This window comes from Oryzias latipes, chromosome 1 (assembly GCF_002234675.1).
Source record: "Oryzias latipes chromosome 1, ASM223467v1".
In the NCBI taxonomy this organism is placed as follows: Eukaryota; Metazoa; Chordata; class Actinopteri; order Beloniformes; family Adrianichthyidae; genus Oryzias; species Oryzias latipes.
The window spans coordinates 10,990,997-11,006,357 of record NC_019859.2 but is presented as its reverse complement, the minus strand read 5'-3'; the positions used below and the strand labels follow the sequence as shown (position 1 = coordinate 11,006,357).

Below are 15,361 nucleotides of genomic sequence, written 5' to 3'. Positions count from 1 at the left end.
GCTACGGTTGTAGCCACAGCTGCCCTGGGGCAGACTGGGGCGTGGCTGCCACTTCGCGCCTACGGCCCCTCTGACCATCACCGGGATCATTCATACATATTCACACACCAGTGGAGCCAGACTGGAGGCAAGGAGGGTGAAGTGTCTTGCCCAAGGACACAACAGTTGGCTGGAGGGAGGGGGGATTGAAACGCCGACCCTTCGATCATTGGACGACCTGCTCAACCGCCTGAGCCACTGACGCCACTCACTGTTGAGAGCTTTTACTTTATTTTTTGATTAGACTGAAATTCTGGGAAACTTGACTTGATTTGAGGCGTTTGTTCACATTTGCTTTTTATCTTTATCCTTTTAGCTATTTGTTGTGTTTTTATTTGATTTAGGAATGATTGTTTTTTTTAAGCGTGGGCAGCTGGCCACTTGAAATTTCCTTTGGGATCATTAAAGTTTATCCATCTATTATATTAGAAAGAAAAAAAACCAGCATCAGTGTTAATGTAAGAGATTTTATTAATGGTTATAGGAGGGATTGATCACCAGAAAAAAAATAGATCCTTTTGTTAACAGACATTTGAAATATCTGTTACAAGTATTCGATAACCCACCATATGTTAACCAACTTCTAACCTCAATATTCCAACTGAAGTCTAAAAAACAGGAAGTTGCTCCATGTCAATTATTCAGACATCATCATTTAAATATGGTCCTGCTGTCAGATGGAAGTGGAGCTACCACCGAGTCTCAGGCTGTTTATGATCGGTATTCCGTCTAGATCTGTACCATCAACGTCCAAAGCATCCTTCAACACAGGGGCCTTCATGCGGAGAGCAGATTTCAGTCGAACACATGAAGTAGATCTGCAAGATGAGAAACAGATCACAAAGTTACTGTTGATTCAACTGTGATTAAAGCCGAATAGCAGCGTTTCACTTCGACGCATCAGAAATGGGGAAGATTCATTATCACATTTCCAGATAAGTTCAGTGGAAATCGATTTCCACATTTCTAGTCAAACCGCTGAAAGGAGAAATCAAAGCATCACAAGACAATGGAGGAACACCAATTGTTCCGATGGTTTTTTTTGTTTTTTAAAGGGGCAGAAGAAGTTCCTTTTCACAGATCTAAGAGGTTTCTTCTAACCTCCTCATCCATGTCCTTGTAATCGGCAGCAGGGAGGAACTGGAAGGTGGTGATGGTGAAGCGACGGGTCTGACTCTGAGGAGTTGGTGGTTTAGGGCCAGACAGGACCGTCTTTGATGGGGATGGGTCCAAGGGATTGGGACATCTGAAAATTCATGTTATAATATCAACTGCAGGTGAAAAAGAACAAAAAAAAACTTTTGTCTGTAGTTTAAAGAGCCACTCCGATACATAGTGTTTTGTGGTGTTTTTAACATGTAGCATTTTTCCTCATGTTGGCAGACAGAATATTAGGTAAAAAGCTCATTTCTATATTCAAATCGTGAATCAGGAGCAGATGAAAGAAAATGCTGTTTGGAGAAGCTTGTAGTTACACAAAATCTACAGTTGGCAGGCCACAAGCTCCATGCTCTGGTCTATTCTGATACATCCACTTCAAGAGGACTAGATCCGTGAATGTCTTAGTTTTCCTTGTCTGAGCTGGTATCTGGCTCAAAACTGTACAGGTGGATAGCTCAAAATATCGCTTGCCTTTTCGTTGCACCATTAACGTTAGCTTGGGGTAGCGAAGGGCTGTAAGCTAGCGGGACGGCATGTAAACAATGGGATGATGGGAAATGAGGGAGGCTTACTCCAACCCACAGCTTGGAGATGTTCTGATGAACTGCTGCCGCTCTAAAGAAACTATGTCCTAGTAACAATAGATTTGGACTTTGGCTAAAAATGACAATCATAATTTAAAGACCACAGGAACCCTTTTCCAGTAGATGAGACGTTAAAAAATAAAAACCGCATGTTTGTGCACGTATACCAACAATATCAAACAGTCCGTGGTGTGCATTTATGCCATCAGATGAGGTCTCATCGGATGGTTTCTGCAGAAACATCAGCATTTTTTGGTGTCTTTTTAAAGCCCTTCTGAACAGTCAAAAGATGTTCCAGCATACCCATTGTAGAGCAGCACCCACACAGCTTTTCCAGAGCGGGGGTAGGCCACGCAGAAGTGCACCAGCAGCACCAAACTGGGATCTGGGGAGTTGAGGAGCCGCACTTCCAAATGGAGAGGTTTCCCCAGCAACATGCGCAGGGGCTGGTGATACTGTGGGTGGTAGCTCGTGTACTGAGCATCTAAAAAGAGGAGCACAAACTGAAGGTTATTTATTACTATATTTACAGCACATCAGACAGCCCACATATTTATAAGTCAATTGTTTCCTCTGCTCCTCAGATGATAGAATTATCAGTAAATGAACCTTTAGATATCCTGAGCTGGACTCCAAACACCCCCTGGGTATGAACGTCAGGGCCAAAAGAGGGCGTTTTCACCACGTAGCTCACAGAAAGAACTGTTCCGGGTGAGTACCTGCACTCCACGAACAGCCTGAAAACGATTGTAACACGTGACAGCAGGAAGACAAAGATTGAGTAATGCTAACAGATGGATTTAACAAACAAGAATTTGCTGAGGGGGAGAGAGAGACGACAAATCACATTTTAGTTGAGAGTTGTAGGAAAATTAATTTTTAACAAGCAAATACAAACTTTAATCATAAGAACATCAGGTATTACATCATCCATAGAGTCCTGCACAGTGACAGCAGCATTCATCTATTAAAGCCACTGGCTGTAATAAACACAAAGTTACAGATAGAAAGATACACAAACCTGATGGGAGACTCCCTCGTGATGGTACCATAGTTGAGGCTGACTGCTTGTATCATGTTGGTGATCTCCAGCATGTAGACCAGTGTTTTCCCCACCATCTGTAAGAGCACAATGGAGAAGTCAAAAACTAAAAATACTTTACTTGCCAGGGATCAAACTGGATTTGCCAAAACTTTCAGGTCTGAAACTCTCAGAAAAAGACAAAAAAACTTCTGGAAATGGTAGTATAGAGAGCGTGCTTTATTGTGCCATCACCAAGACAGCCCTGGTGTTAAAGGGTTGTCATGCCAACCCAAAATAAACTGCTTATTCAGAAATGCTCCAAACACAAAATATTCATTTGTCATTGATTTCTTACGTTTTAAGTTTTTTTTTTAGGAGTATTCTTAGTGTCATTTATCTGCCGTTCTCAGAGCATGGGTTTAGGATCAATAAATTTATTTTTTTCTATTGAACTGTTCTTTCACCTGGAACACATTTAGCTCATTTATAAACCAGTTTTTATTTTATTTAAAAAAAAACAACTCAACTGTTTTCATGGATGTGAAGAATTTCTTCAACACAAATGCAATATCAGTCGAGTGACTAATGAAGGTCATATCCTCGTCGGTTCCCAGCAAGTTCTGACATTTTCAGTCTAATTCTCACCATCCGGCGCATCCCACAGCCGTCCATGGGGATATTGAACAGGGCGTACTCAGAGGTCACTTTCTGAGGTTTGCAGGTGGAGTTGTTGGCAGCGACCAGCAGAGCAGGAGACAGAGGGGGGTCCGTGATGGAGGCGGGCACAGAGAAGACCATGCGACGGTCAATAGTGCACTCTGAAAAAGGGGGCAGAAACACACAAGCAGATGCACCGATATGAAAAGGTCAGGTAACAAAAAGGTCAAAAATCTCAGGAGGCGATTGATAATGAGAGCCAAAGTGTCTTACAGCCTTTCACTCAATACCAGCTTGGATGGCGGCATGTTCGTCCTAAATTTTATTCGACACAAATTCACCAACTGCATGACTCGCATCTGTAGCAGTAATGGCTCAAACAAAGCCAAGAGGCGGGAACCGGAGGGCAGCTCACCTTCCATGGGGTAATAGCACTCAAAGGGGTGCTTGTTGAAGCAGCAGCCCATGGAGAGGCACTGTGTCTGGGTTATGGAGCCAGACCCACAGGGGAGACGGTATTCGCTGTGAAGGTTGCACTCTGAGGGGCAGCAGCACAAATGTCAGACACAGTTGAAATATCTACAACCAGCCCTAAGGGAACAGCTTTGGGCAAACCAAACATCCATCTGGAGAGAAAACCAATTCCACCCACCCTGTCCGGACCTCGGGATCACAACCGGACAGGAAAACTGAGCCTCCTTTTGTCCATTTTCGGTGATGTAGATGACACTAATGACATGCATTTCACCCTTGTAGCGGAAAACATCAATACAAGAGTTAATAGGTGGATAGGAATCGTCATGTGAGCAAAAGGTCATGTCCACAGTGTGAGATTTGAGTCAATACTTGCCTCCACACTCTGATGACAATGTGAATGTAACTGATAAATCAGATGGGTTTTGCCATCTTTGCCCTTGTTTATATAATAACCACAGTCCTTTTGGTCATTGAGAGTGATCCGATTTCCTCTGGCGTCTGAAATGTAAGGAAATACAGGATTTAATTCAGTAAATGTTGAAACGCTGATGTGGAATTTAAAGCAGAGTTCTCATTTAAATACCAACTCATGTGCTCAAACCAGACTCCTTCAGGGCCACTGTCACTCTGTCAAACCTGGATACGGTTTCCTCTGACTGTACACGAGAACTGGACTGAGCAGGTACAACATCAACCATAAACCTTTCCAGCTCCAACAAAATTAAGTCAATTCCATTGCCCTTTATTTTTTGCAATATAAACGCTGCCCTGTTGGAGCCAGATATCATCAAGTATTGTTTCTATGGCAACCACTCTTGCCAATGAGGAATGAGCTCGTCAGAAGTCCAAATCCCTACCACTAGAAAGTGGGCTACACGAAATATGTCAATAAAACGTTTGACATGGGGACCAACAGCCCCACCTACTTTTATTTGAGGCATCCGATTGGTCAGTTCATACCTTGAATAATTTGGAACAACCAAAAAAGAATTAGGGTTAGCAAGAACTTGTTAAAAAAAAAGGTAGAGCAAGAATGGATATTCTGCCCAATAGAATGAGTAACAGCTGTTTATTTCTCTATAGAAGTCTATGGGATTTTGGCTTCTAGGAACCAGCAGGTACTTCCTGTTTGGAATGTTTGGGGGGGGGGGGGGGGGGGGGAACTTGTACCATTTTTTATACACTGTTCTATTAAATTAAAGTATAAACAGAAGCAGGACACTGGCCCTTGAAGCCTGGAATTGGACACTTTTGTTCCACTGTCTAAACTTGGAGAGTTCCATATACAGACCTTTAACAATTATTTCTGAAATGGGGCCAGCAGGGAGCGCTATATTCATCTGTTGGGAGGAACAGAAGACTTCTGATTTCCCAAATCCAGACTGACTGCCCTCGTCCTTGGTGGGTTGGTGTGGAGCAGGGACAGAAGAAGAAACTGGCGCAGGACTTTCAGAAGGCTTCTGATATGGACACTCGAGGTCCATGGTCCTGTTCTGTCCAACAGAACCATCCCAGAAACGTACAGGTAGAGAAATGGTGGTGGGAGTCTAAAGCAAGAGAAAGATCAATAAAAATCTGCAGGAGCAACCACGCATTCTTACCAAGTCCTGTGTGGAAGAACGCTCAGCTGCACAAGTGCAGAGCTAAAGACAGAAACGGCAGATAGCAGCATTTGTTTCAGAGATCAATCACATGCGGACAGGAGTTTTTTCACTGCTTTACATGCAAACACTCAGAACTGCTCAAGTTTTAGTCTCACCCCAAAACAAACAACAGTCCTGATTTTTTCAAGACTCCCTTTGGACACATCTTTCTCTCTGCTCAACATTTCTGCAGAAACTCACTCTGAAGTAGCTGTGACAGGCAGGCAGAGGAGAGTGGAGCAGAACCCCGTGATCCCTGATCTGCTGCAGCACAAACCCACAGTGAGACGGCATGTCTGACAGGAGCTTCCATGTCCTCTGATGCTCTACGAGAAAACAACACATTTCTGATTGTTAGTTCTACATCAAAGCATTGAAAAAACATTATACAAATGAATGAAGTCAGACAAAAAGGGTCTTAAAAAAAATCTACGAATGTTAACCGTCACAAAAAGAATCCCATTACTAAGGATAATAAGTTCTCATAAAATAAATGAATAAAAGCTAATGTGAACTCCTCACTGCCATCTTTAAAGAACACCAAGCCAGGTATAATTCAGTAAGATTATTATAAAAAAAAAAAATTTAACTCAAAGACTCAAAGAACAAGACCTCTTCTTTCACTTAAAATTCCAAAACCCTTTTTTTTTTTAAAGAGCCCAAAGTTTACAAAATAATGCTGATCAAAGATAAAGAAACTGAATTCAGTAGAACATCTCAGGACCAAATGTCATTTCAGGTCAACAAACAGGAGACTCATCCTGTTGGAGTATAAAATTCATTTTCTACAGGTCCTGGTCCGGACGTTCCACATCATCTCACAATTGATTTTATTTCACCTTGAAGGAATGAGAGAACTGCTCTGCAGCGTTTACCAGCTCATTTGAGCTCTGCTGGTTGAGAGAAAAAAAAAAACGTTTCAACTGCAGGAGGCAAGAAAAACAAACAACAATGATCCTGTCTGGAGATGAAACCTTTCATTTTAAACCACATCTCCTTTGCTCTTTTACTGAAATCAGACCCAAAGGTCCATCTCTGTTGGGAAGTTTCTGCTCAAGATTAAAATAAAACAAAATACAAAACACTGAAAGACAATATAGACTAATGCACTGCATTCAAAGATCAAAACAATTTTATAATTTATGGAAACTAAAACTGTCTTGCTCAAGTTTTCTAGGTCAATTTGGCTAATTTAAACTAAAAATGACTAATAGGTTAGCAGCAAATATTTAGAAGAAATGGTTTCTTCAGCAAGTTCAGCATGAAATGTACAAATTATTTTCTTTTTAACTTTCCTAAAATTGAATTAAAGTATCCACGTTTTAGCACCAATAGCCACTTAAACCTAAAAAGCCTTTAAATTGTGGTTGTTTTTTTAAACACCATGTCTTTTTATTTATTAGCATTTGCTTTTAAATAAAGAGGAAAAAGGATGCAGATCTGACAAAGTGCAGAGAACTTGGAACATAACCCCTTACAAAATATTTTAACAGTAGTGACATCTAAATTCACCAAATAACTTGAAGGGATTCAAGGTTACATTAAAAATCTCATGTTCCACCCCTCATAGATAAATGAATTTCCTCCAAAACCAAAAGATCATTGATCCTCATCTTAAATGAAGAAAATTGCTCCTCTCATCAATTTATAGTCTCCTGCACTCCCAATGAAAAAAAAAGACAAACTGTCACCAACACGTGATGTTTAATGTTTAATATTCAAAGTTAACATCTTTTTTATAGGGATTTCATCATTTGTTACTAAGCAAAATGTTTCATGAAATTAGAGTGTTTTGTTGCTAAATTCCGACTTCGTTTCTGCACCCTGGAGGCTCAAAACAATTCAGTTCAAAGAGTAGAATGGCTTTAATAAAAGAAAGTTTTGCTTATAACCAGCATTTAAAAAAAAAAAACCTGAACACTTTCAGCTTTTGGCATTCTAAAGTTCATGATATTCTACAAACTTTAAATCACATTTCCATCAAAGTTTAGACGAATACTGACCTAAGATGTGGATGGATCGCGGGTCAGCGTAAGGCAGGAAGACGAACATCCTGCCCGTCAGACACTGCAGGTGGGGGGTCTGTAGACGGTTCTGAGCTGGGGGTGTGGAAGGATTTGCCACAGGGGTCTGAGGATAGTGGGATGAAGAGGAATATGGCTGTTGTGGGTAGAAGGGGTGAGAGGAATAAGGATAGGAGTGGTAGCTGCAGGAAGGATCACTGGAGGACAAGCACATCCTCCGTGGAGCTGCTGGGTTCTGAGGGCTTTCTCCAGCAGGGGATTGATGAGCGTGTGGGTGGAAAGGACTGTGGGCATAGAGCTGAGCGGGGGGATACCTGACGCTGTCGGAGGGGCTGGCTGTTGGGCTGTTGGGTGAAGCGGCAACACGGGCAGCGGTGTGGGAAACTGACCGGTGGGAATAGTAGGAAGCTTGTGGATAAAATATGTTCGTTTGAGGTTTAGAACCCAAAGACTGCTTTGGTCCAGAGGGGGGCGGATGGTACAAAGCTGGGGCTTGGGTCGCCGGTGCCGCAGTGATTGCGGGATGATAAGTCTGTGGATTTGCATCAGGATGAGAAACTTGAGGTTTGAGAGCCTCTCCTGCTGGATCTGAGGTCAATTGATAGAATGATGGATCAGGATGATAGAAAACAAAGGGGTAGGGATGCTGGCCTACCGGAACCGGAGACATTTGATGGGTAATGGGACCCTGCAACAAAAACGGATGCGGATAGAACAGCTGCTTGTCAAAATAGGGAGACTGCAACTTCTGCTGGGGGCCAGTAGGACCATCGACTCTGGGGTTGTGTGCATTGACAGACTGGGGGCCAGAGGCATAGTCCTGGGGTAATTGATGGTTCTGGGGGCCAGCATAGAGGTAGTAGGACTGCTGGTTGTTAGAAAGTTGGACAGACGGGGCCTGGTTTGGTGTTAGAGAAGTGGGTGCAAGGGAGGAAGTAGAAACTGGAATGACGGAGTCTGGGCTGAATGGAAACTGAGGAGGGGGAGAAGGGGAGTATGGAAAATCAGGACCGACCGGGCAGGAAAGAACGTATTCTTCATCGTCCAACGTCAGCTGCAGACGCAGACTGTCCTGTTGGAAACCAAACTTATATCGTCAGCAGAGGTTGTTGTGCTACTGCAACTCGGGTAATTGACATCACTTACGTCAGCTGTGATACATGGCGCTCTTTGGGAGATGAGGAATGTGAGCTCCTGAGGTTGGGAGTCAACTTCAAAGGCACAAAGGTCTGACACAAAGGGGCCCCAAGCGCCATCGACTATAAAAATGTAGTGTATAAGATGAGAAAACAAAACGTGATACTTTACACTTTTTTAAAGTCTACACAACAGCTCCAATTTGTAGTAACAAGTGCAACAGCTAAAAATACACACTCCAATGAAAATGATGTTTAACATGTTTTCGCAGCATTTTTCTGATAGCCCAACAAAATTGAGCTAAAAATTTTATTCTTTTGTATTTCTTTATTGAAATCGTTGTGAATCTCCGCTCCATTCTTATTCATCCACTTGCAGACAAATAGATACGTGTACGTCTTTATTTTCCCCGTCTGAGCTGGTATTTGGCACAAATCTGTACAGCTGGATAGCTGCAATTTTGCTCGCCAGCGGTAATGTTAGGTTGGGGTTGTGAAGGACTTTAAGCTAGCAGGAGAGCATGTTTACAGATGGATGACGGGATGTGGGGGCAGGATGCCAACAGTGCCAACCCCACTTGGGAGAATTTTAATGAAATAGTCGTTTTGCAGAAATTAGGTCCTCAAAAACGTCAGTCATAATTAAGACCACTGGGAATGCTTTTAAAAAACATCAAACGAGGACTGAAGTGGGTCTTTAAACAGATGCAATAAATCAAAAGGTGTTCATCTTTGAGGGAACAGCTCACCTACGACACCGAGCGCTGGCTGATCACGCTCCTGCCAAGGAATCTGTACCGCCATGCCAAAAGCGGAGCAGAAAACCGAGGGGGTGAACAGGGAGACCATGGGGGCGGCTGTGGACATCTTCACTGGACACGACAGCTTCAGTGAGGTGCTCAACCACTGCATGGGCAGCACATAACTGCCATTCTAACAGGGAGGGAACAGAGAGGGGCCAATAATGGAGATGCTAATACATGCTTTTGTCATCAGTAGAATTGGTTATTGCAACGCCCTGCTTGCTGGTCTTCCAAAATCTAACATTAAGAATCTTCAGCTTCTCCAGAATTCTGCTGCAGAAGTTCTCACCAAAACCAGGAGGCGGGTTCATATCACTCCAATTTTAAAATCTCTGCATTGGCTCCCCATATGCTTCAGGACTGTTTTAAATATACTTTTAACAGTTTTTAAAAGTCTTAACAGTCTTGCGCCTTCTTATCTATTAAATCTTTTAGTCAAATATGAGCCCTCGCGGACAAAGATCCTCTGGCTCTGGTCTAACCATTTCAGCTGTAAAAGCCAAAACCTACGGAGAGGCATCTTTCAGCCCTTTGGCCCTCGTTTGTCAAACAGTCTGCCAGAGGAGCTGAGAGCTGCAGAGAACATAGTTGCTTTAAAAAAAAAAAAAAAAAATGGCTCAAGACTCATTTTTAACATGGCTTTTTGCTAATTTGACTACTTGTATTATTGTATTCATTTATTTTCTATTGCGTTGATTTATCCATTTTATAAATTTAAATTAGATTATTAATCCTTTAAAAAAAATGAAATATTTTTTATTTCAATGTTTGTTTATTGCTCTTATCACCGTTTACTTTTAATTCTCATTCTCTACAACCCAGTAGGAGCCACAAAGTCTCTGTTCAACCTTAAGGGAAAAAAAAGACGCTGGTTTCAATTCATACCAGTATAATATAAACGACAAAATTGTCTCTTTAAATAGATAACTTAACAGAGGGGCATACGACTGCCTTTCAAAATAAACCATAGGACCATCCGAATTCAGAAAATGTAGAGTAATGACGGCTGTGATAAGAAATACAGTTTTACAGTTTAACTAAAATTAAATCAGAGCCAATTAAGTGACCCATAACAGATTTTTCAGACGAAATAATTAAAAAGAAGAGAACAAAATGAAAATCATCCTTGTGCTTACTGACCCTGCAATTGATTTTCTGTGCAAAAAAATCTGTCTACAAGTTTTGGTATGGAGCCTAGCAGAGGGACATACTGTGCTTCAACTGTTTGAGAATGAATTGATTAAATATCGACTTATCTGACTTCAGTTTTGCTTGATGCACTTTGTCTGAAAAATGCTTCACTTTTTAACATTAAAAACATTATACTTCTCGAATAAGAGCCATAACAGAAGGGTAGAAAGAGCCGCAGGTTGCTGACCCCTGACCTAGGACATGACAAAAAGGCCAATACCTCCTGAATGACATAACATCCATCATACGGCACCATCATCTCCAGATCACGCCACGAAGTTCTGACGGAGTAACCACAGTCAGCCGGCAACTGAAAGATGGAAATGGGCGTGGCTTCGTCTGCAGAAACAAGGGAATTTTTCTATGAATAACAATCAAATTATTTCATTTAAACAGTCTTTGACTACTTACTTCTGTCCACTAGCAAGTGCAGTAATCCATGACCAGAGGCAGAGAAGATCATGAAGGTGTCATCACACTCCACCTCAGGCTTCATGGCCTCCCACTCAGAGAAATGTGGACTGGAGTCAGAGGAAAGGCCCAAAACCTCCCCTTGGATTTCAGAAAAACCTAAACAATAAAATAAAATTGACTGGAATGTTAAGCGCTGCAGACCCACAAACGCCGTCTACAACCACCTTGATGCCTACATTACCCAGAATGCACTTTGGCAAACAATTTACATTTGCGTGTTTTTGTTCGCTTCAAAGTTGATGAAGCCGACCCCGTTAATTCAGCAGCAGCAGTCGTTTTTTTTTTGTTTTTTTTGTTATTATTTATTTATTTATTTATTGTTTTTGACTTTAACCTGTAAAATCTGCTTGATATCCGTCTTCCGGGTGCGCCGGTGGGGGCTTCCGCTCCGTTAGGACTTCACCGAGGGTCCACGACGAGCCGTTCAGCCCGACATCAGATTCAACGACTTCCGGCCCGTCTGCGTGAATTGGTTTCCTCGGTGGGGCAGCGAGGGCCTGGTGGAGCTCAGGGTGGCCTATTCGTCTGGGTTCACGCCGCGTGGGTCGTCCGGTAACCGGCCCGCCCGCCGGAAGCGGCCCCAGCTGTCGGTGGATGTCTTGTTCTGTCCTTCTGGTCGACTTTTGAGCTCTCTGGGCGCTTGAAGCATCTTTCCTTTGACCTAAACTTACTGCACAGCAACGTTGGAATGTATAAAAATAACTAATACCCAACAATAAAATTAAAAGAATTCCTCTTTTCTTTTTGCAAGACATCACCGTTTGGCTTTCGTTTTAGGCCAATGTGCGCTCTAACGCGCCAGGTGGATGTCGGCCGATTAATTAAGACTCGTTAAGCACCAGCCAATCAAAAAGCAGCAGGTGACCTACTAAAAGAAAACGCCAGAAAAAATAAAATAGTCAGAAATAGTTTTCATCGGGGAAAAAATACACATGTATATTTTTAATATTTTTAAATGACAATACATCAATTTTTATTGCATTTTTCCATTATTTTCTTTGTTTTTTCCTCAAAATTTAATTGCACAAAAAGCCGTTTTTAATGGCAAAGCCTTAAAATACAATTCAAATTAGTCCCTTAACATATTTTATTCTTTTTTCCCTATTGTGTTATGGTGAACTGAATATTTGCATACAAATGGGAATTAAATATGTGTCTTGATTGGGTTATTGTTAACTTAAAATCTTTGATGTAAACCATAAAAAAATACTCCTATACTATATTGCAGAAATCTCCACCCATCCATATTCTTAACCCACTTTATCCCTTTTGGGACAGAAAAAGAGAGAGATGGATGGATGGATGGATGGATGGATGGATGGATGGATGGAGAGAGAGAAAGAGAGATTTGTTTGCTTCTTCAATAGCTTTTATTTTTGTTATTTTGTGGAAATGAAAAGAAATGAAATTTTGGAAATATGTATATAACCCCACCCCCAACCCTGTTCTTTTTCCCATAATAGAGAATAAGGTTTTATACTAGAAACTAAAAAACAACATATAAAAAATTGCATCAATTGCATATATGACTAAAATGCTTCAAATTTTATAAAATTCTATTTAGAAAAGACCATAAGAACCAGAGTTACCGCCTAACAATCTCAAACAGTTTTAGATTGTAGGTCAGACTGTTCTGTCAGGATAAAATAAAAACACAGGAACTCAATGACTCACGAGGAAACTCCTATACCGCTGAGTATTCATTCACAACAACTCACAGCGATATGAGAAACCATGAGAGGTCACACATAATGGCTTTGAATTACTGCCAAGTGAAACGCTTCATTTATTTGACTCCCACACCCAGACAGCAACACAACTCTCTGCTATTATCATCACCCAGGTAATATCACACCGCCAAATGACAAATAAACCTTTCAGGAAATGTGTTTCGCCCAACATGTGCTCAGTTATTGTTTGTTTCCTGAAACAGTGAGTAAGAAAAGAGCATGACTAATTGGTTGAGATACTTTTGGCGTGGTATTGCAGCTTTTGCAAATATTTGATGGATTTTTTTTTTGCTAAATAAATAAAATAGCTAATAGGAAAATCAGTCATAAATAAGCTACGTTCTTCCTCAATGTGCATTTCAGGCTTCATGGTCGAGGCTGTAGATGCACTCATTTTTAAGACGGTTTTTGGCCTCAACATGCAAAATAATTGAATGCAGGATGAAAGTTAAACCAGGTCTAAATTTGACCAATCAACTACTCGGATATTAAACGATACCAAGTCTTTCATAAATCACAAATGAGCTGTAAAGGAAAAAGCCTGGGGCAAGACTAGCAACATTTGCACCGCTTTGTCATTTTGCACCAAGCCTCTTCCAACTGTAGGTGGCAGAAATGCACTAAAGGAGAAAAAGAAGTAGAAGAAGAAGCCCCTCCCTGCTTGACCAGTGTGAACATCACAGACTAAATGAGCGTTCTGGAGTGCATGCTTATGCGTGTCACATATGCAGTGTGAAAAAAAATGTAGCTTTAGACTTTAGGACCACATTAGCAAAACTTTAGATCGGAATGTGTGATGCTTTTGCGGAGTCAGATGATTTCTTTTAAATTTTAAAATAAAACAAAACAACATTTCTTATTACTAGGAAGGACTCTGAAGCACTGGAAGCAGGTATCATACTTGTGTTGCATGTGATTAAAAAAAACGTGATTTTTACTCATTCATTGCAAATAAATAAAGAAAATGTTAATTTCCTTTCATTTTCTTTATATCACATCAGGCTTATCAGATTTACACTTGACATAAATATATATAGCTGTTAAATATATAATAAATATAGCTGTTTTCTGTTTTGTCTATTGACTGAATTTTTTTTTAAATTATAATTATTATTACAAAAAAAAGGAAAAATCAAAGGTAAAAAAAACATGGGGGTAAAAAGTTGATGAGAAAAAAAAATAAGAACTTAGAAAAGCAAATGTCTGGAGAATGTACAAGGTAGTTATTGCAATTGTGTACTATTGAGACACACACCCACCTTTCTTTCTAAGTTGTGGCATTTTAGCATAATTATTCTTTCTGACTTTCTGTTTCAAGAAAGTAAAAACCCACAGTTTGCCATTCCTTCCTGTTTTGTTTTTTTTTTAACTTTAATTTCAGTCCATCTTTTTACCAATAAATCGATTAAAGTTTGGCCCTACGACAGACTGGCGATTTGTCCAGGGTGTCCCCTGCCTTCACCCACAAGTGACCGGGATGGGCTCCGGCAGCCCCGTGACCCCGAAAGGATTTAGAAGATGAATGAATGAATGATGAAGTAGAGCAGGTTTAAGCAGGAAACATCAGCTGCTCCAATTTAGTCATCAATTTCAGGAATACCTGCAGAGAACGTGAACCCCGAGGGCACGTGTTTTCATCAAACTTCTGCCTGATCAAGCATGAAACGCCGAACAAAGACCTCATCTATCCATATGCTCCGTTCTAAAAGGCCATTCAAAGGAAGATACTTTGTCGAAATGAGAAAACCTATAATCACTTCAGCTCTTTTTCCTCCCCGACAGGTGATGAAAGGCTTCGCTCCATGTTCACTGTCTGCTAATTAATCCTTTTCATGGTGCCGTATTATTGGAAGCAGTAAAAACTGGCTATGAGATATTTAAAATATGACAGGTTATGGGTGACAAAAATTGTAAATTGAGAGTTTATGTGCTCTAGTTGGTCTCTGACATTTCTAAGTGCCCTCACTCAGTCAAAAGTTCGGAGCCGGGCCCTCTGATTGTCATCTACGACTCTCAGAACCGCAGTTACTGCCATCGTTTTTATCCTCTATGATCTTCACACAAATTGGCCAGAAAATCTGTGTCATGAATGACGACCGGCTAACTTTTAAAGGATCTTTGACACTTTCCCAGCATGCAGAATTACACCTAACAACATGGGGTCCAAACTTTCTGAATGAGTAACTCTGCTCCTCGTGCAGGCGCTTGTCGTTTTTTGATTCCTGCCAGACACTTCCAGCTGTTCTGCCAATAACTTCATCATCGAATCCCTGCAGAAGAACCCACATGCAGCTACACGTTTGAATTTTAGTGCACACACTCCATCAAGGCCATGTCATACAGCCACTAGGTACATTTTGCGCATATTGTACAACGGAAAATTGGTCATAAGTGAAGATTTGTGGAAAAATTTGGAGT

The 15,361-nt window shown here is 41.1% G+C and overlaps 1 protein-coding gene across 1 annotated transcript; it reads right to left on the bottom strand.

The window, feature by feature from the left end:
- Positions 1–486: 486 nt before the first annotated feature.
- LOC101164209 lies at positions 487–12,022 on the bottom strand. The gene is made up of 17 exons (XM_011474421.3): positions 11,548–12,022; positions 11,151–11,309; positions 10,960–11,078; positions 9,495–9,678; positions 8,756–8,868; positions 7,589–8,681; positions 5,787–5,911; positions 5,234–5,489; positions 4,316–4,440; positions 4,118–4,214; positions 3,881–4,003; positions 3,454–3,626; positions 2,806–2,903; positions 2,394–2,521; positions 2,088–2,268; positions 1,141–1,285; positions 487–857 (listed from the first exon to the last, which is right to left on the bottom strand). The coding sequence occupies exons 1-17, from the start codon at positions 11,966–11,968 to the stop codon at positions 783–785; spliced, it is 3,615 nt and encodes a 1,204-aa protein (XP_011472723.1). The 5' UTR covers positions 11,969–12,022; the 3' UTR covers positions 487–782.
- Between the last annotated feature and the right edge of the window lie 3,339 nt (positions 12,023–15,361).